Here is a 22,142-nt window from a genome sequence, read left to right as displayed (position 1 = left end):
CCAAAGTCATGAATCAACAAGCTTCTCAGAAAGACCATATTTTCTGTACAAAATTATAGTAACTGGGTTTATTATTTTAAGATTTTCCCCTGACAAACATAACAAATGTAAGATAAACTGATTAAAAAAACACTATTTCTGAAATAGTTTATTAGATTAAAATGTAAAACATAGGTTTTGGGTATTAAGTTAAATTATATATATACAGTGTGTGTGCATACTATAGATACACACACACATACATGTTTGCAATTATTGCATTACCTTAAACAGGGTTATTATAGGTATTATAAATAAATAAATAAAAAATTGGAAACTATAGACATTTAAAAAAATTACTAAAACAATACAATTAATAAAAATGTGACTAGAATTAAAATATGATATTATGAAAAAAATATGAACTAATTCAAAATATGAATAAAAACTATAACAGCATTTAAGTGATACTAACCTTAACCCCTTAACTGTCACTTACATTTTTGAACACAGACGTGAAAGTGCATGATCCAAACTTACATTTTTATAATTCATGTCCGAAAACATTTTGTAACATGATTTCGATGTACTATTTTCATGGTAATGCAATGCCTGATTTTAAAATGGTTTTCAAAGGATGAATTTTGAGATTTTAAGTTTTCAGTTGATATATAATTTCTGATGATTTCTAAAGTGTGACAGAGAAAAAGGCAATGAAGAAGACATTTTTTTAACAAAGGTCAGAACTCCTCTTATTATGATGTAGATTTTTGAGGTGCACTCTTATCATACATTAATCTATTACTTTTCCTACATAATTTTTTAACAAAAAACATTGGCAAAATATCTATTTAGCAGTCTTAGACCTTTCCAACGATATATAGTTTGCCATGATTAGATTAGGATTTAATTGTAAAATAGTAAACTAAACCTTCCCACACAACAGAGACGACTGACAACAATTAAAAAACAAAATAAAAAAAAAAATCATCATCAAACTAAAAATAAAGAAAAATAAATAAATGACTGTAAATTAAAATAAAATACATTGATTGGATTTTTGCTGAAATTTTTTGCAGAAATTTTCATCCATGTTTGAAAGACACGAATGGCACCTGCCTTTCTTTATTATGACACAATAAGTGTTTGTGATCTTCACATGTAAGTAACTGAACCTTATCTGGCGTCTGGAACAGGTTTCATCCATGAGGACCATCTCCGCGAGCTGCTGACCACCATGGGGGATCGTTTCACAGATGAAGAAGTGGACGAGCTCTTCCGCGAGGCGCCGATCGACAAGAAAGGAAACTTCAACTACGTGGAGTTCACTCGCATCCTCAAACACGGAGCCAAAGACAAGGACGACATATAAAAACCAGCATCTGATGACGTACGTGCAGATCCTTTATATGCTGTGATACTGATGATCCAACACTTCAGTCTTTTTTTTTCTCTCTTTCTATGTCCAGATGAAATCACCTAGTTAACATATAATAGACCAGATCAAAACAACACAAAAACAAAAGCACCCTTTAACATGAAGATAACGATATGAAAATAAACATAACAATAAACTTCACCTTATATCATTTATTAATAAAAAAATTTATAAAAAACATAATAACATCTAAAAAAAACATCTAAAAAATTAAAAAATTAGCAATTAGGATAAAGATGTTTTTCCACTTTCCTTACTGTTAACAAGTTCTGCACACAAATCATCATACATAATGCACACAAATAAAAAAAGCCAATCCTGGTTTTCTGGCTTTTAAGAGTAATAGTTCATCCAAACATTGAAATGCACTAAAATGCTCACCCTCAGGCCATCCAAGATGTAGATGAGTTTGTGTCTTCATCAGATTTGGAGAAATGTATCGTAAAAGTATTGCATCACTTGCTCACCAAGTGAATGGGTGCCGTCAGAATGAGAGTCCAAACAGCTGATAGAAACATCACAATAAATTAAACTAAATTACAATCAAACATTAACAATCAAAAAACAAACCAAAAAAAAAAAAATCTCATAAGATAATCTTCAATAAAAAACATGAACAATATAAAAACAATCTCAAAGGACAAACATCACATCAGCTGGTTTGCTGTGTTCTTGTTAAATAAAACTTTATTTTGATTGTAAAAAGAAATATTCCCACAATGACCCTACAATCTACAGAGCGTAACAATGTGTATATTACTTTAAAACATGTCCTGAAAAATAATAGCTATCAATGATATCCATATAAAGCTCTCTTTCTCTGGACTCTGGAGATGTTAGAATGAGATTTGGGCCTGTATGCATATTGAATTCTCTGATCTGAGATCAGATTCCATGTGTTTGTTCTTATATTGATTACAAAAGGGCTAAAAAGCAGGACCAAACTCACATGTGATTCATCAGTGTTAAACCAACCGCTTTCTAATGGACACTAACCAAAAAAATACAAAAAAATACTAAAAATTCTTCAAACAATTCTATTAATCCCACTCTTTCACCCCACTTATAAGAGTTGTTTTTTAACAAAAGCTCAGTTAAAGGAACTGCTTGATCTTGTTTGAACATCTCAGGAGGACAAACTATAAATTCAGCTTGGATCACGTGACAATCTTATCACGGTCTTGACGTCACTGAATTTCTATCAGACTACATCCAAAAGGAATGTTTAAACAAAAACAATATTGCAAACTTGTCCATGACTTCCCATAAATAAACAGCATTTTTCCGTTGTAAACTTTGAAAGTAGATAGGCCTACATCCAAAAGGAATGTTTAATCCCAAACATGTTGAGGATTAGCTGACAGGCTGTTGATTCATTAAACAATATGCTATTTTCCCACAAAAGCAGTTTACTCAGCGAAGCGAAGGCTCTCCTCTCCTACATCGACATCCATTCAAGAAAGGGCATCTGGTCTTTCATCGCTGCGTTAGACTTGTTTTGCTAACTTGAGGCGATAGTTCACCACAAAATGAAAATCACCCCATAATTTACTCACCCTTAAGACATCCTATTTTTATATGAATTTCTTTCAGACGAATGCAATCAGAGTTATATTAAAAAACGTCCTGGCTCTTCCAAGCTTTATAATGGCAGTGAATGGGTGTTGAGATTCAATATTCCAATAAAACTGCAACATAATAATAAAAAATAATAATAAAACATTGATTCTCTTCAGGAGGTCTTTATTCACCCGCCGGAGTCGTGTGGGAGACTTTTTATAGATGGATGGATGCACTTTATTGGACTTTCTTGGACTATTGAAGAAACACACACACACACACACACACACACTTACTGCATTATAAAGCTTGGAAACACACACACACACACACACACACACTTACTGCATTATAAAGCTTGGAAGAGCCAGGACATTTTTTAATATGACTTGTATTCAACTGAAAGAAAATCTAAATCAAAATCACTCTAAGATGGCTTGAGGGTGAGTAAAACTTTTGATCATTTTCAGTTTTGGGTGAACTATCCCTTTAAAGCAGCTTTTGCTGTACACATGCGTACATCTGCGTTTACCCAATTAGAAGTCAGTGTACCGTCAGAATGATTTAGAAACTTATATTGCAAGGTAATAAAATAAAAATTACATACAGTTGTTTTAAATTGGTTGATCTTGACAAATGCTGTCAACATTATGAAAAATATTAGAATAGAATGAAATTATTTACTTCTTTCAACCATTTTGTCCAAAATGACATCACTGCCAGTGTGTCACATTTTGTAATCAGGAGAAATCACGCCGTAATTTTACCTACACTGTTAAATATTAGTAAATTGAATAATTTTTTATTTTTATCTATATTAAATTCAGCATATCCATATTTCAAAACTATGACAACTATAGGAGTGGTGTTTATCACTAAAGCAGTTGATGTAACACTGGTGACTCACTATAAACACAAACAAAAGTGCAATAAACATCCTGATGGTTGAACAAACACAAGATGACGTATGAAAGCATCCAGGCCCTCACCATCAAGCTCGGAAACAGAGAATATTTCTCTCCAAAGATAGCATAAAAACAATGAGAATGTGAAATACATTTGATTTGCGTCCATTAGCATGTATGTGTGTGTGTGTGTGTGTGTGTGTTCAACAATGTCTTTCAATAAAATCTGAGGAATCACCTGTTAAAATAAGGAAGGAAAAGCAAAAATAAATAAAATAAAAAATGATACAAAGAGATGTCCATTTAAAGTCTGTAAGTGTCCAACGTAGCCCTATTAAGATCTGATGGGTTTGAGTTCATTGATGTTCAGTCACAAGCAGATAATCAATCCTTCCACAGGAACAGAAAGGCTTTAGGACTCTGATATTGCTATGACGTGCAGAGTTCAGAGATTTGTGCTGAGGATCAGTGTCTGCTGGAGAGGCAGGTGAGCTAACATGAGAACAGAAAAACACATCAAAACACAAAATGGCTGATAACGTGAACGTTCACGCGCCTGGACCGGAGGATGGAGAAAACCACTTTTCATCAGACTCACAGTAACAGAAGATGCTACTTTACTGCTCAAATCAATTGTGTGAAATCTTGAATCTGAGCACTCTGTGCTGGGATTGGGCCAGAAATATATCAAAATTCATACCTGTAATAACATTACATGTTGAAATCAAAATAGAACTTGAATGTGAATTGTTCAACTCTGCTTAACAAATATGATCATGTTTAAATCCATGCAGAATATACCTTAAAATCAGAGCAGAAAATGGTTATGCTTTAGTAATTATTTGGAAATTATTCATTATTATTAATTCAATTCCTCTTTTTTTTATCTTCTACCAAGAATTGAATTTTGAATGGGCTTTTGTCACTAAAATTTTAACACAAGAGAGGCACGGTTTCATCCGCTTCCACACTGCTGAAGAAAACAACAGAAACCCTCATAGACTCTGTAATGGTTTTAATGGAAACTGAAGTGCTCTTGGACTACTGGATGGGGTTGCCAAGTCTACGTAACAAAACCAGCCCAAAGGTCAATCAAAAAATAGCCTGAAAACAAGCCCAATGACTCTATCAAAACTCAACATACGGCATCTTAACTACATATTACACGCAATTTCAAATTGAACTCAACTAGTAGTAACAGTCTGTTTTCATTAGCCATGTATACATTTGATTTCAACTACCTTCTCAATCAGAGTCAAAAAACATTGCGCACATGCACAGCACTGTGGTTCCTAACTTTATTAACACCTTACGAACTGGTCAGTGGAGGAGATATAATAGTTGCAAAATTTTTGCTAAAAAAGCATTTCAGACTAATTGTCAAATATGTGATCAGGGGAAAAACGCCACTTATGCTCGCAGTTATTTTCTGGTGAACATACACCAAAATTTAGTTCAAAACAATGTAAATTAAACAAACAAAAGTTTAGGGTACACATAAACATTACTTCAGGAATGTAAAGTTGCATTAGATCCATTCAGATTGATGAAAATCAGTGCATGTAAAAATGTCTATAAAGTTATCTTCTGTTGAACAAAAATCAAAAGGGAGAAAATACACACACACACACACACACACACACACACACACACACACACACACACACACACACACACACACACACACACACATTACTGGTCAAAAGTTTGGAATAATTTAGTGTTTTTTTTTTAATGATTTAAATGATCTTTCAGAAATCATTCTAATATGCTGATTTGCTGCTCAAGAAACATTTCTGATTATTAGCAGTGTTAAAAACAGTTGTGCTGCTCAATATTTTTGTGGAAAAATTAAACATTGTTTTCAGGATTCTTTGATGAATTGTAAGTTCCAAAAAACATTATTTAAAACAGAAATATAGTAAATGTATTCAATGGCACTTTTGATCAACTTAATTGGTCAGAAAACTAAGACTTTTACATGTTGTGCATCAGTTTCCACAAAAATATTAAAGCGCAAAAGCTGTCTTCAACCCGACAGGAAGTGTGTTCAGAGCGAGTCACCATGCTCCAGTCACCATCATAATATGAGCAAATAGAAGAGATGATCAATGTTGAATCCAAACTAAAGCAAGTCTGAACTTAATGCACCACACAAACTGTGAAAATCAAGCTTCTGAAACGTTCTTGTGAGCCAGCAGCAATCTTCAAGGTCTGATACAGATGGAAACGTCCTTCAGATCTGATGCACGTAAAGGAATAGTTCACTCAAAAATTAACATTTGCTGCAAATGTTCTCACCCTCATACCATCTGAGCTGGAGATGAGTTTGTTTCATCAGAACAGATTTTTAGAAAGCATTATTATGGATCATAAGTTCACTTCACATTAACTGAGTGTTGTGCATTTATGTGATGTTTTTATCAGCTGTTTGGACTCTCATTCTGACGGCACCCATTCACTACAGAGCATCCATTGCTGAGCAAGTGCACTGCATATGCTACATTTCTCCAAATCTGATGAAGAAACAAACTCAAATAAATTTTGGATGACCTGAGGGAGAGTAAATTCCCATTTTTGGCTGAACTATTCCTTTAAAGCTTATAATGGATTACAAACTCTGAAAAACAAATGACTTGTCAATGAAAGTGGCATAAAACCTTCATTTTCCACCTTTGGCTTCACTGAAATTGGCACGTGAACAAACCGGCAGTGAACCTCCAGGATCAGAACTGTGAAGTGTGTTCAAATATTATTAATCTACAAGAAGTAAATCATCTGTGCGAATACTGACACTTCTGGGCTCCTCGTGTGGAAATCTGAAACAACTTTTCCAAATCAGCGAGTTCTGCGTAACAGACACTTTTAATATCAGACAGAAAACAATCATTAAAAACATCTTGGGTCACAAATGACGGGCTCTGATTGGTCAGACGCACATCTGGAGCCGATCTCAAAATCATCCGGAAACCCAGCGCTTGGAAACACATGGAAGGACTGGACAACAAAAACACAACTAAAAGCTTTCAAATCATAATAACATTAATAATAACAGTACAAAACAAACAGACTGTCGGCCCAAGTAAAAAATCTGGACATTGTCATCGAGTTTTTAAAACATTCATCCTAAAAACAAAGCCGAGTGGTCATGATTGAACCCTGTTAAATAAGCAGAACTGACAGATGGCTCGCTTGACGTGACAGATAAAACAAGCTGAGTGAGTTTTGATTGCTGTGCTATTCTACCAGCTCCTGCGGCGCTTCGCTTCAAGTATCCGTAGTACCGTCGAAACCGTTCCCTTCGAGTGAGTCACGCATTCGTGCTCCAAAACCGGTGGAAAGAGGAAACCAAAAGCTTTGTGAGAGCAGGAAGACTGCGCTGATGAAAGACAAGTGCACACGTGCGGGATCCTGAGTGCATGCTGCGGGAGTCATGTGACGTGTGAAGCGGGTCATGTGACGCGTGTAAAGGGTCTCAGATCGTCGTCTTTTTTTTTTTTATATCAGAGATATTAGCACAATTTACAGACCAAGTCTTGATATATTTCCATGAGATAATTATTAACTTTTATAACATTTATAATTATTACAAGAGTAACCATAAAAATTAACGTCAAGGGGGAGGTTCTTCTGTGGCAGCGTTCAAATTCAGTTTTTTGCTCTTTTTTTTATTTCGTATTTTTTGCTCGTTGTTTTGGCCACACCGGCCCCGGAGCGCTAGAGAACGTCTGCTCGTGAGGAGTTTGTTATTTCGTGTTCATTAGAGTCGCGTCTGAGCCTCGGGGACGTAGATCTCGATGCTCTCGGCGCTCTCGGTGGCGGAGTTCTGCCGTTCGGAAACGGCTCGCTTGGCCGCCATCAGACGCTTCCTGGCCTCCTGACGCTGCTTGTCGGCCAGCGAGTCGCTGCCTCTCTCCTTTCCTCCGGTGGGTTTGACCTTCACCGTCTTCTTTGGTGTGTGGGATGGAGCGGACTTCTTCTCCTCCTGAAGACATGCATTCAACAATTAAAATCTGATTGTGCTAATGCACTCATTTGTGAAATAAAAAAAACATAAATATACATTTATAAAATAAAAAAACAAAACAACACAACATAATATTATTTTATACTATAAAAACAAAAAAAAAAAAAAAAAATAAAACAATACAACCAAACCAAACTAAAAAAAAAAAAAATAAAAAAAAAAATATAAAACAATACTAATAAACAAAAAAAATAAATAAAATAAAATATTACATAAATAAAATACAATTTTAATTAAAATAATACAATTTTTTAACTATTAAAACACATTATGGTAGATTATTTTAAATTATATTAATTAACAATAAAATGCATTTTAATAAAATACATATTAAAATAAATTTAATTAGTTTGAAATTAAAATGGGTTCCGGTTTACATTTCAGTGCATCCCTAATATTTAATCATTACTATTGCTTTTTAACCTTTTAAAAAACACTATGCTAGTTTATAACATTAAACACATTTATAAAATTCATACTAAGTTAAATATTATTTATAAAATAAAATACAGAAATGTATAAAATAAATTACATTTTACATTTCTAAAATATAAAATAATATTTAATTATAAATATTATCATTAATGTTACTTTTTAAACTTAAAAACATTGTTAGCTTAAAATTCATTATAAAATAAATAAATAAAATTAAAATAAAATAAAATGCATTTCTCAAAATAAATATTGAATTTAATATTAAGTCATTTATAAAATAATACAACGTATTTATATATATAAAAGGCACACTAGAACAATATATTAAAGTATATTAAAGTAAATAAATACCAATGATTAAATAGTAATGTATTATACACACACACACACATTATATACTGCCTACTATTAGTATCTGATATACTTTGTTTTCATCAAATGATGTTATTACAGATGGACAGCTCCAATACGGCTAGTTCAAGATCTAAAAACTGAAGAATATCCACAAACCGTATTTTTATTCTACTTTCAGATTGTCTACACAAGCAAAGCGACATGTTAGGATGCTTGAAAGGTTTGGCAGTTGGACCTTTTTGTCCTGGGTCTCAGACATCTTCCAGTCGTTGGACCGGAGGAGGTGGAGCTCGTCAAACTTCATGCTGATGTCCTCGATGGAGAGCTGCAGCAGATCCCAGAACCCGGCCAGATCCTGCGCTGTGGGCCGCGGCTGAGCGCTCGCATCCTGACCCAAAACACACATCAGACATCAACTACACAGCTTCAGTGAGACACTGTGGATAAAAGAATCTGCCAGACGCTTAAAAACAAGAGAAAAACATCTGGAAGAGAATCACAGACTGTCCACTTCAGGTCAACTGGATCTTTTTTTCTGTCAGAATGAACACCACACATTTGTATATGATCTTATTCACAAATGGAAAAAGCTAACAAGAATAAATCAAGACAAAACAGCAGAGAATCCAGCAGAATAATGCTACTAAACACAAACCAAAATGATCTTAATCAAACATCAACTCAACCTCATATGATCAGAACACCAGCAGTGAGGAAAATATTTCACAGGAAATCATGAGGGACTAGATGGTATCCAGCAGGATCTGAGTGTTATTATAGGCTGGTATAGGGATGCACAGTTAATCAAACTTCTAATCGTGATTACAATTACGGATGCCACAGTTACATAATCGCTCAAAGCGGCAATTACCAAAAAAAAAAAAAATAATAATAATAATAAAAAAATATATATATATATATATAAAATAAAAAGGATGTGCGTTTTGTCTTTCTATAGGTTATCTTTAGTTTTTTAGTTTTAGTATAACATTATTTTCATTAATTCATTAAATTTTAATTAATCTTAAAATATATAACTACATTTTAATTATAATTAAATGAATAAAGATGAAATAATGATAATGCTTTATTCCCAAAATATATTAGGAATAAATGAAAAATAAATAATAAAATGATAAATTATATACTTTTTTATTTTTATATTACTCATCCTGCAGCCTAAGTTGTCAGCAGAAAAATAAATAAATTAATAATAATTACAAAAACATATATCAAAATGATCACATACATGCAAATAAATATTAAATAATAAAATATATAATTTTTTAACATTTAGTTACTTTATATACACAAACATTTTAATTAATTCTTAAATGTGTAACTGCAAATAATAATAATAAAAGAATTATTCAATGAATAAAGATGAAATTATAATAATTCCTTAATAGGGGTGTGACGAGACACTTATCCCACGAGAACGAGACGAGACCAGATTTTTAAACTTTTTTTTAAAGAAATCCTCAATGATGAAATATATAGGGAAAAATTGTCTTTTATTCAACTGAAAAACACAAAATGCAAAAAAATGCAGGTTCATTTTGAAATCAAATTGTACTTTATGAAATTAAACATCTATTTTAATACATTTTATGCAGGTATAAACATGTAAACACTGCAAAAGGGTTTGCCACAAACAACTGACGCAAGTAATTGCACAAAATTATATAGTATACATAAAAATAAATAATAAACAACAAATAATATCCCTTTAAAGTAGCAGTCAGTATATTATTTTGCAAACTGATTTCTACTTTAATAAAAGAAATTATACGTTTTTTTCCATTTAATTTTTATCTACTCCTTTTTAATAGTATATACATTTTCACATCAATTTATTAAAAGTTTAACAAAAAATACATGTTTAGGGCCCTGTGAAATGTTTTATGTTTTCTCACCATATTATTTATATTTTTTTATTGTTACCAAATTCTGTGTTTCATCATGTCTAACTATTTGAATGCATAACACAGCTTAATTTATTAATTTAATTTTTTCTTAAAGTAGCCTTATGAATTTTTTCCCTCAGAAATTCTGAGTTGTACATTTACATTTTTCTGGTTATCAAATGAAGGCATAAAACATTAATTTCATCATTTATCATTTAATTATTGAAAATTAAGCAAACGTAATTTTTTGGCAAACAAAGGGGATTTAAAATTAAAGCATGGAAGAAATGTTGTGTGATTATTCCTTTAAAATGATGTTTGTTTCATTTTAGTAGTAGTAATAGTAGTAGTAGTAAGCATTCTACTGTTGTTATTTCAAACCGGACTTTTATTTTGACGGGTCGCCGTGAATACCTTTACAGTTCTGTGCGTGATATGAGTCTAGTTTTACTCAAATCAAACGGTCAAATGCTCATGAAGTGACTCTAAAAGCAGCTCAAATCTTCACGCCCACATGCGCAATTCATTAACAGAGACAGACAGACAAAAAGAACACTCAAGATTCATATTTAGTGTGTGTGTGTAAACCGTTTGTCTGCGTTATTCATTAACAGAGACACGCAGAACATGCAGGATTCATATTTAAATCGACTTCTGCGGCTTTATATTTACAGATACTAGTCCATATCATGATTTGATTGAAGTGGAATGACCTACTTTTGGTTAAGTAATTCAAAATTTGAGAAATTCCGTGACATTCCGTGTTAAACTGTGAATTCTGTTTTTATGACTGGATAAAGAATTTTCCCACTTATCATGCGGCCACTTGCCTGATGTGAACATAATATCTTACATACCTTACATTACATATCACCACTGGAGAAAGGGCCAGTGTAATGCAGATATACCTTCACACCTTAACGCGAGATCTCGTGCCAAGATAAATAATTACATACTTTTTATTTTTATAGTATTTACATATGTATTATTATATACATTAAGATTTTGACCATTAAGAATGGATTCACACCTCTAGATTAAATATATTTTTTAGCAGTTTATTTAAATAATCACTGTTTTATTACTGTATTAAAAATATATACACTACATTTGTTACAACAATCAGAAAAATTTAATGTTAATAAAAAAAAAAAAACATTTGGGGCCTTTACAGAAATTGAGTGCCATTGCCTTTTGATTTTGGGTGACCTGTGACCTGGACATGTGTTTGATGTTATAAGCACTCACCAGGTTCTGCTCACAGAGACCCCGAAACTGCTGGAACTTCTGAGACATTAAGAGCTGAGCGCTGCCTACGGCACTGCGGACCTTGCCCAACACTACAGGACCACAAAGAGACACATGATGATGTGACTGATGTCTATTCAGTAAACTCAGAGAGCAGCTCATCACGGATTGACACACCAGCATTCATCAGAGCCACTGATTTCCATTCTCTCCATTCAAACCTAATGACTTTAATCACCAAAGTGAGCAGACAACAGAGAGGCGTTTCTGATTAAAGCTCGTTAATGAGGCGGCTCGTTTAGAGCGAGAGCGATATCATCTGTTCTTCATGGATCCGCCGGGCGTCTGAATGGAGCTCCTGAGATCAGAGTTAAACACACGAGGACGGCCAGATAAACCTGCTGCTATTAACAAACACTCTAGAAAAGTCTGAAAACATTCAAACAAGAGGCTGAAACAGTGAAAAGGTCATTTAAGATGAGTTTAAATTACATTTAAATAATATATATATTAAAAATCACTGTATTAATGTAGTTTTTTTTTATTTCATTATATGTATAAACACACTTATATATTTACTTACACAGAGAAAATATTTAATGCACATTATAATAATGTTTAATGTAAATTATTTATTCAATCGATAATGTTTCATCAATGTTTCAATCATTATGGATTAGTTGTTGTTGTTGAACTGAAATCAACTACATATTTGAAAAAAATAATTGAAAATAATTAAATGAACTGCTTTAACAAAATTTCCAAAAGAAATGGATTGGAATTGGTTTGATTAAATTAAACAGATTCTAAATAATAATAAAAATAATAAAAAAAATAATAAAAAAAATAAAAAATAATAATAAAAAAAATAAAAAAAAAAAAAAAAGCAATTACATAAAAATAACTTATATTATTTTATATTATAAATATTATTAATATCATAAAAAATATTATTATTATTATTATATAATTCATTATAATAATGAATTTAATAAATTCATTTGATCCATCAGGAATTGCCTGGCTAATTAAATTCATTGAGAGTTATTTTTTATTATCGATTACTTGAGTGATGAAATTACTTTTTATTAACTGAATAATAATACTGAATTTACATATTACATTCCATACACATTCATATTAAATTACACTACATATTTGAATAATAAAAATAGAAACTAACTTTCTTCAACAGGAACTGACCATACAATCCAAATCACTATCAGGTTTACGATTGATTAGTTATTGAATAAATGTTTGATTAACTGAATAAAATTATTTCAATTGATTTTATCCGTTAGGAATTGAAATGGCAATGATTTGATTGTCATTAGTTTTTATTATTGATTAGTTGTTGTGTGTTGAAATGACACGGTTATTTGAATAATTAACACACTGGACTGATGTGATCGGTCAGGAATAGACTGGACAGTGAAACTCCTGGTGATGTGTCTGTATGTGAGTATCTCACCGTCCTCGGACAGCTGCTTGTCTTTGGTCTCCTGGTCCATCTGCTGACACCAGGCCTCCATGCGGTCCGTCTCGGCCTGCAGAAGCTTCTGGAACCAGCGTCCGTCCCTGAGGCACGCAGAGCCCCCGGGCTGCTCCAGGTCCCCGTTCACGCTGCCGCTCCCGGCCTGCAGAGACGGGTCGGGCGGCGGGAGGGAGGACGGGTCCAGCGCCGGGTCCAGCTTCTCCTGCAGCGAGGCGGAAGCACGCGGAGGTTTGTGAACGCTGCAGCCGTCCAGAGACCGGTTGGGCGTCTTGTTCTCCGAAGGTTTACCGTCAGACTGCTCCTGGGATTCGGCCTCCGTCGTCTCCTGTCTATGGACACACAGAGAGAAGAGACACTGACCAACACTCACACTTGCACCAATATGATACTTCTTCTAAAACAGCATACATTTTGTCAGACATATTTTAATTAAATCACAAAATGTTTTACAATACTATAATTTTTTTAATAAACATGGCACCATGATTAAGAATTTCTTTAAATATTATAAAATGTTTCACAATACTATAATTTTTTAATAAACATGGCACCATGATTAAGAATTTCTTTAAATATAAAAAAAAAAACCATTGTTTTAGAAAGATAATAATTTAAAAATACAAAAAAAAAAAAAAATAAAAAAACAAAGAATTCTACAATTTAATATAATTAATAATATAATTAATAATAAATTTTTTATTAATTATAGCATAAATATATAAAATTTTGTACATCAAGAGCAAAAAACATTTATTAATTGTTTACAAAAAATCTAAATCTAAAACTGTACAAATTATAAAATCCTAAACATCAAAATTAATAATAATAAAAAAATTTTATAAACATAATACTGTGATTATGCATTTCTTTAAATATTATAATTAAAATTTTAGAATTACAAAATATTATATATATATATAATATATATATATATATATAATATATATATATATATATTTATATATATTTATATATATATTCTTATAATTTTTATTTCCATTTAAAATTATTCCGTTTTGTACATTAAGAGAATTTTTTAACTAAAATTAAATATTTATTATTAATTGTAATATTTAACGAAATGCATTGTCATGTTGTCATGTTCTTATAAACATGGCAAAATTACAATGCATTTCATTAAACATTATAATTCAAAAATGCAAATAAAATATTCAGAATTCTACATTACTATATACATCAATAAATAGTTTTTAATCATTTATATTATTCATTTATTCAGTTTTGTACATCATTTTAGAGAAACCATAACACAAAATAAATAATTTGTACATAATAAAATGTACCATTAAACAATTATTTATTAATATTTTTTATAAAACTAAAAATACATTCTTATAAATATATATTTATTAAAAAGTAACATTGTAAAATATCATGAATAAAAATTTTTTTAAAAAGTTATTTATTTTTGTTATTATATAATCGCTTATAAAAAAAAAACTAAATCAGAATTTTAAATAGATTTATAATTATCAATTCAACAAATATCAATAAAAACTCCCTAGTCCACATGCTGTCAGATATTCTCCATTTCATTGGTCTGTCTTAGAAAATAAAAAGCGAACAGGAGGAGCAGAGACTGGGAATGCAGGCCGGGAGAAAGAAAGACGGACAGCTGGTGTGTGGGAGACAGCACACTTAAAGACAGACATGTAAATGAGAGCGATGGAAAGATATGAAAATAGACTGCAACGGAGAGCGCCAGGAAACAAAGTGAGTAGGAGATGCGCACAGAATCTCATCATCTCCTGCCGTCTGCGCTGAATCATTATTTGTGAGTGCTTTCAGCTCCATACACAGCTGAGAAACTCTGTGTGTGTGTGTGTGTGTGTGTGTGTGTGTGTGTGTGTGTGTGTGTGTGTGTGAGTCAGCGGCACTCACACACGGCGTTCAGACCACGCTCTTGTGAGAAGTGCTGCCGTCAACAAGCGCATCAGATTCCAAAGTGCTAAATGGAAGTGCAACTTTTCTTATCTTTAGGATGCTAAAGGAAACTCACGGCCTGCCGTCTTCAACCTGAACCCCGATGGACTGGAACCTGGTGGTGGGAGTTTGTTCCTCTTTCAGAATCGGCTGCACACAATCCACCTGCCACAGGAGAAAGAATTCAACTAAAACAAATCCAATAATTCTATTATTAAAAATAGCTATGATACAACTCAAAACTCCCTCCCTAGTTCACCCAGACCATTTAATGACACTAAAATACAAAAACCTCTCACGGTACGTCATGAGCTCATTAACATATGACCGCCCACATTTACATATCAACGAATTAGCCTGAATGAGAGTATGAATGAACTACACATATAAGATCAAGATGATTTCTACACATAACAAAACATCAGACAATATCAACTACTTTATAAAACATAATTTTTTTTAAAAAAAAAACGTAAAAAAAAAAAATGCATAAACATACTAGTAACATTTTCCTAAACATGACTTAATGATTATGCATTTTCTATTACATTATCTATTATCGAGAGAACGTGACGATCGTGATCTTGATTCAAACAACCATCCAGACCTATACCCAAACAACAACGAATCCTCACTCCCTAATAACAGCAATTCATCTCTCTCCACTACTACTGAGTGTCAGTGGAGCGTGAGAAGCACGTTTTGTCGCTGCCCGTATTAATGAATCATTCATGCTGCTGCTGAACAACAAAAAAAAAAACAAACACAAACACAAAACACACACAAAACACACAAATCTTCTACTTCTTAACGGCGGAAGGGGGGGGGGTTGGGGGTTGTCAGAATCGCGCTCAGAAGAAATCAGCAACAAGATAATGGAAAATGGAGGGTGAAGAACGCAGCCTTTAATCACTGGATGTACTGACATCATTTCATTTTTAAAGAAAGACACGGTAAAAATGTCACTGTTCAGTGTAAGCTCTGCCTACCAATGACTAATTTGCTGTGAAACCGATATTTTTTGAAACCGGGTGGATAAATTTGAAAACGCCGCCTTTGCGTTTTTGTTCAGACAGCAAATCTGTTTATTTTCTGAAACAATGACGTCATCAGCCCACGTCTCGCCCCCAGTCAGACACGTAACATTAACAAAAACGTGAACAAACACTGAACGATTGTCTTTTTATTAACTAACATTAACACAGATTAATAAATGTGTTGTTCCATGTTCGTTTGTATACCACGCGCAGGGTTTATGCGCATAGTCCATGTAGTCTTCTCTGTTTTTAGTGTATATCTGTGGCAGAATACTGGTCTGGCATGTATACTACATCGTTTTGTGTTGGTTTTGTGGTTTCGTGTGGACACAGATATTTCTTGAGACAAGAAAAAAAAAAAAAAAAAAGAGATCGGATAGGGAAAGCTGTTTGAGATGAAAGATTTGACCCAGAAATGGTCTTTAAAATATATATATATATATACAGGGTTTTTCCTACATTGAAAATTTTTTGGCGGCCGCCAAAACGATTTTTTGTCCCGCCAAAGCCTTATTTGATGTGTAATTGGGTTTTGTGAGTGAAGCATGCTACATACGGAGTGACGGAGAGAACGAGCACAGCGCCCCTCCCCCGCGCGCGCGCACTCTCCGGCTTCAGATCTGTCTTTGCTCTCTCCCTCGCATCAAAATCAACTGATCCTAAAGGTCGGAAGACCGAATCCATGTTTCACGTGGTGCATTCGGAGATTATTTTTGCTGAATACCGCTGGCTGTGAAATTGAAGTCAAAAAAAAAAAAAAACAGTTGCCTATATCTTCTCTTATAACTTGTGACAAGCATTCCGCACATACAGCTGACATAACTTTAAATAAACGATAGAAAAAAAAAATCTATCCAGTTATGAAGTGTGTGTGTGTGTGTGTGTGTGTTGACAAATCTTTCGCGATGTCCTAACAGTCCGCTAAAGTCCGATTCGCGACCTATGATTCCTTTGAGTCGATTCATTATAATGAATGGTTAAAGCAGTTGGTCTGCCCGTCAGTGTCTGAACCGGTGTATAACAAATCATTACTTCTAAGAAGAAGAATTTACACATCTGAAATGAGAAAGGAAGTGTGCTCACCCCATTTAGCAAGAGTGTTTAGTAAAATTTAGCCTTAATAATCCATAGTATGTATAGGCCTATGACATTGTGTAGTAACATTACCTATAAATCATTTCGTTTAAAGATAGACTGGAGTGAGATAAACTAGATCAAAGCACAAAGCAAGCTGTTGCTAGCTAGCTGCTAATTTTATTAAATTATATATGGTAAAAATTACACTATTACACCTTTTAACGCTACGTTTTTAATGCTGCTTTTTAATTGATATGATTATGTCTAAAATAATTATCAAGGTCTATCAAAAAAGGATTTTATCTTCAAAACTATGAAAGCCAGTGGTGGAAAAAATCACAGCTTTTTTTGCAAAGAGGGCAAGCAAGAAAGGATGACAGTGAGAGTGACAGGTAATATCTGTGTCTGATAATTGCATAATTTGTAAATGGATAAATTGTGATACCTTTGACATTTCAAATATACTTTGGTATCGATGATGTTTAGATGTAAAATAAGTTGTAATGGCTTTCTTTTACTATCTACCCTGACAGGGATCGTTTTTTCATGAATAAATAGGATAAGAAAAAAACTGTTTCTTTGTATTTATTTTAAATTTAACATTTATTGTCAATATTGGGCTTGCGGATCATGTGGGTACTATGGTACTCCTTGATGTGTGTGTATGACCATGTCGGTCAGCCACCACCGAAGACCAATTTTGACCCAGGAAAAACCCTGTATATATATATGTGTATGTATGTATATATATATATATGTGTATGTATGTATGTATTACCAGTGTTATTGTTGTGAGTTTCATGTTCTTTAATATTCATTTTTGTAATATTGTTTGTCTTTTCCTCATTGTTACCATGCACTTAAAATGTTTTGAGATGGATAGAAATGTCATTGCTGTGTGAATTTATTCTTTTTCAAAATTCATGTTTGCAATGTAGCTATAGTTTGATGTTTTTCATTGATACAGTCATATACACTTCTAATGTTTTTTAGATTAAATATTTGACCTAGCAGTGATATTGCTGTGAACTTTGTGTTTTTCAATATGTTTTTGTAATGTAGCTGTTTTCTAAATTTACTTAATAAATTTCTTAAAAAAGTAAATATGCTTTAAAATCATAAGATGTGGTTTTGTTTTATTCAGTGTTACTAGCAAACACTGACAGCAAGGTACATTAGTGTTAGTATTTTTTAAGTATTAACTGTCCATACATTGCACTTGAAAAAGAAGCTATTATGGCTCTTCTTGGTGAATTAAATATTTTTTTTGGAATATATTCTTTCTTTGTATCTGTCAAAATAGTACAAGATTAGGCTAATTCAATATAGCCTATGTGATATCAAATTAGGGCTAGCACAAATGTAATCTAAATGTAATCCAAAAGTAATCAGATTACGTTACCAAAAATGTGTAATCTAAGAGATTATATTACTGACAACAAATTTTGTCATGTAATCTGTAATCAGTAACTGATTACAATTCATAAGTAATCTACCCAGCTCTGTACATACATACATACACACATATACACACACACATATACATATATATATATATACACACACACACACACACACACACACACACTAAACAAATAACTACATACCCATTGCACTTTATTTTAACATGAACTTTTTTCTATTTTTATCATTATCAATCCTAAGACTGACTAATGCTAAAATAAAATACAACAGACATTTAACAGTTAGCTTGGTGATTTAATGATTAATCAAATGATTTGTGTGTTTATTAACCAATTAATAATCTAAATATTTAATCAAGTAAATTGGCCATTTCTTTTAGTTTTACTGTAATCAAATTACAATAACAAACTGTAAAAACCTATACTAAATTTACTATTAAAAAAAAAAAAAAAAAAAAAAAAAAAAAAAAAAAAGTCTTAAAGGGATGAAAATGAACATTTTGTCATTAATCACTTACCCCCATGTCGTTCCTAACCCGTAAAAGCTTTGTTCTTCTTCGGAACACAATTTAAGATCATTTGGATGAAAACCTGGAGGCTTGTGACTGTCCCATAGACTGCCAAATAAAATACAGTGTCAAGGTCCATAAAAGTATGAAAAGCATCATCAGAATACTCCATCTGACTTGACGCTGATTTGGAGTGACACAGAGGAGAGGAATTGTTGAATAAAGTCGTTATTTTTGTTTTCTTTGTGTACAAAAAGTATCCTCATCGCTTCATAACGTTACGGTTGAATCACTGATGGCAGATGGAGTATTCTGACAATGATTTTCATACCTTTTATGGACCTTGAGACTGTTATTTACTTGGCAGTCTATGGGACAGTCTCAAGCCTCCCGGTTTTCATCCAAAATATCTTAAATTGTGTTCCAAAGACGAACGAATTTACAGGTTTGGAATGACATGGGGGTAAGTGATTAATGACAAAATTTTCATTTTGGGATGGAGTAACCCTATAAATGTACAGTAAAAAAAAAAACGCTTATATTTTTAACAATGCGTTCACACTGATGATTTGCAACAACTCAACCAGAAGTCGCTTTGACTCCAAATGAGCAACTACCGGAGAATCAACAAAACTTAGTTAAAACTCATGCAAATGAGCAGCGACTACCAATGGGAGTGAAGTCACATGACTTTATACCGAATACGCCATCCAACAGCATAAAAACATCACGACGACATCATAAATATTCACGCACACACCTGAATGCCGATGGATGAGAGTTTTCTCTTGGGCAGGGCTTGTGGTTCTCCAGGTGCCACAGTGAGGCTCACGGGCTCCTTTTTAGTGTCCGGGGCGGGAGAGGGCAGAGCGATGGCGGGAGGAGGCGTGGTCACTCTCGCACTGGGCATGGGCACGGGTTCCCGCGGGGCGGGGATGGGCGGCAGGATGGGCGGCCGCCTGGCCTTCACCAGACTTCCTGTCCGAGAGCTGGCGATGCTGTCGGAGGAGTTGCTGCGTCCTGATTGGCTGTTGACCTCGCTGCGCTGGTCCTGGCTGTCCAGGTACGTGTCCTGGGCCGATTCAGTGCTGCTCTGCACCGTCACCGAGATATAGGGCTTGGAGGTGGTGCGAGGAGGAATAGGCGGAGGATTCTTCTTACAGACGGCCGTACACATGGACACTGAAAAACACAGGAAGATGGACTGTAAGAACGTTCCCACAACTCCAATACAAAGTCTCGTCACACGTCTTATCCCAGCAACCCCTGCTTGGGAGTCACGGGAAGAGATGAGACAAAGCCAGGCATTTACACGCTCAAATCTGGACAGCATTCCTCTCATTCCGTGTCAGGAATGTGTCGCCCATGGGCTGAAATCTGCTGACGAGACGCTGGGTTGGTACGGCGTGTCATGAAGCCCGATGATAACGCTCACTGGTGTATTATTAGCCTGCTGAACAGTGTAGGAGAACTTGCTTTGAAAGCATACAAGCTAGTAGGCGGTAAGACCAAAATCTATTCCACCATATGAGTCATTTTATATCACCATACAGTTATTTCTGCTGGACATTATATACATGTTATATTATGAAATTATACAGACAGAGCCAAAATTTGATAATCTAGTGGTTTAAATGGTTTTAAAAAAAATCTAATAATCTGATTCAGTAACAATTGAATGGTGAGTCAAAACAAATAAATAAATATGCCACTGTAAATCTATACAATAGATAATAGATAATAGATAATATAAGTAACTTCACTTTACTGAAGCGTTAAAATAAAACATCTGCAAAATACTTTAGATTATTTTAAACTACATATATAATTTTTTCCTGGTAATTTATGTTTGAAAATATAAATTTTTTTCAGCAAAGATGCATTAAAAGTGTCAGTAAAGACATTTATAATGTTACAAAAGATTTCTATTTCAAAGAAAAGCTGTTCTTTTGAAATTTCTATTTATTAAAGAAAATCCTGCAAAAAAATATATATTACAGTTTCCACAAAAATATTGTGCAGCACAACTGTTTTCAACATTGATAATCAGAAATGTTTCTTGAGCAGCAAATCATCATATTAGAATGATTTCTGAAGATCATGTGACACTGAAGACTGGAGTAATGATGCTGAAAATACAGCTGCGCATCACAGAAATAAATTACAGTTTACAATATATTCAAATAGAAAACTGCTATTTTAAATTGTAATAATATTTCACAATATTACTATTTTTACTGTATTTCTGATCAAATAAATGCAGCCTTAATGATCATAACAGAATATTTACAAAAATTTAAAAATACTTTGAAAGATCTTGACTGCCAACTTTTTATAGATCGGAAATAACTGCACTGAAAATAGTGTGAATTCACTGTGATGAACTCTATTTTTAAACTAAAAAAAGTTAAGTTAGCAGCATTGCTATATATTTTTATAATAACTGTCCAACACTGTTGATGACAGATCAATTTTATACGAGTTCGGTCAACACTGAAGAACTACATTCAGTCAACAGTTCTTCGACGAGCACAAAGACTCATTTAACCGCACGATCAGGGCTAATATCTGCCCTCCCTCGAGAGATTCGTGAACAATTCTCCTCTGTTTTGGCCGTGCTGTAAAGAGGACTCAGTGCCAGGTCAAGTCCAACGCAGGACTGTGGGGCTCAGAGACAGTATTGGATAAATCTGTTTCCTCGCTCTGGCACGGCTCGCTGGCACTGTGCACCGAGCGATGTGCTCACCGTCTGCTGCCAGGACAGATGCTACACAGCAGTCTATGACCGTTTGACTGCCAATAC

The 22,142-nt window shown here is 33.5% G+C and overlaps 2 protein-coding genes across 2 annotated transcripts in view; one reads left to right on the top strand and one right to left on the bottom strand.

Moving 5' to 3' along the window:
* Positions 1-1,549, top strand: part of LOC109076571 (myosin regulatory light polypeptide 9) — a 5,258-nt gene extending 3,709 nt beyond the window's left edge. The window contains exons 4-5 of the mRNA XM_042713623.1: positions 1,176-1,369; positions 1,449-1,549. Coding sequence (XP_042569557.1) covers positions 1,176-1,351 — 176 coding nt within the window. The 3' untranslated portion in view covers positions 1,352-1,369; positions 1,449-1,549. The remainder of the gene's footprint in view (positions 1-1,175; positions 1,370-1,448) is intronic.
* Positions 1,550-6,728: 5,179 nt separating this feature from the next.
* Positions 6,729-22,142, bottom strand: part of LOC109045534 (disks large-associated protein 4-like) — a 128,158-nt gene continuing 112,744 nt past the window's right edge. Inside the window, 6 exon segments of the mRNA XM_042713621.1 lie at positions 6,729-7,867; positions 8,934-9,086; positions 11,854-11,945; positions 13,325-13,703; positions 15,365-15,457; positions 20,100-20,521. Of these exon segments, the coding sequence (XP_042569555.1) occupies positions 7,643-7,867; positions 8,934-9,086; positions 11,854-11,945; positions 13,325-13,703; positions 15,365-15,457; positions 20,100-20,521 (1,364 nt within the window). The 3' untranslated portion in view covers positions 6,729-7,642.

The sequence above is a fragment of the Cyprinus carpio genome, chromosome A23 (genome assembly GCF_018340385.1).
Source record: "Cyprinus carpio isolate SPL01 chromosome A23, ASM1834038v1, whole genome shotgun sequence".
In the NCBI taxonomy this organism is placed as follows: domain Eukaryota; kingdom Metazoa; phylum Chordata; class Actinopteri; order Cypriniformes; family Cyprinidae; genus Cyprinus; species Cyprinus carpio.
This window is presented reverse-complemented; position numbering and strand designations above follow the sequence as displayed.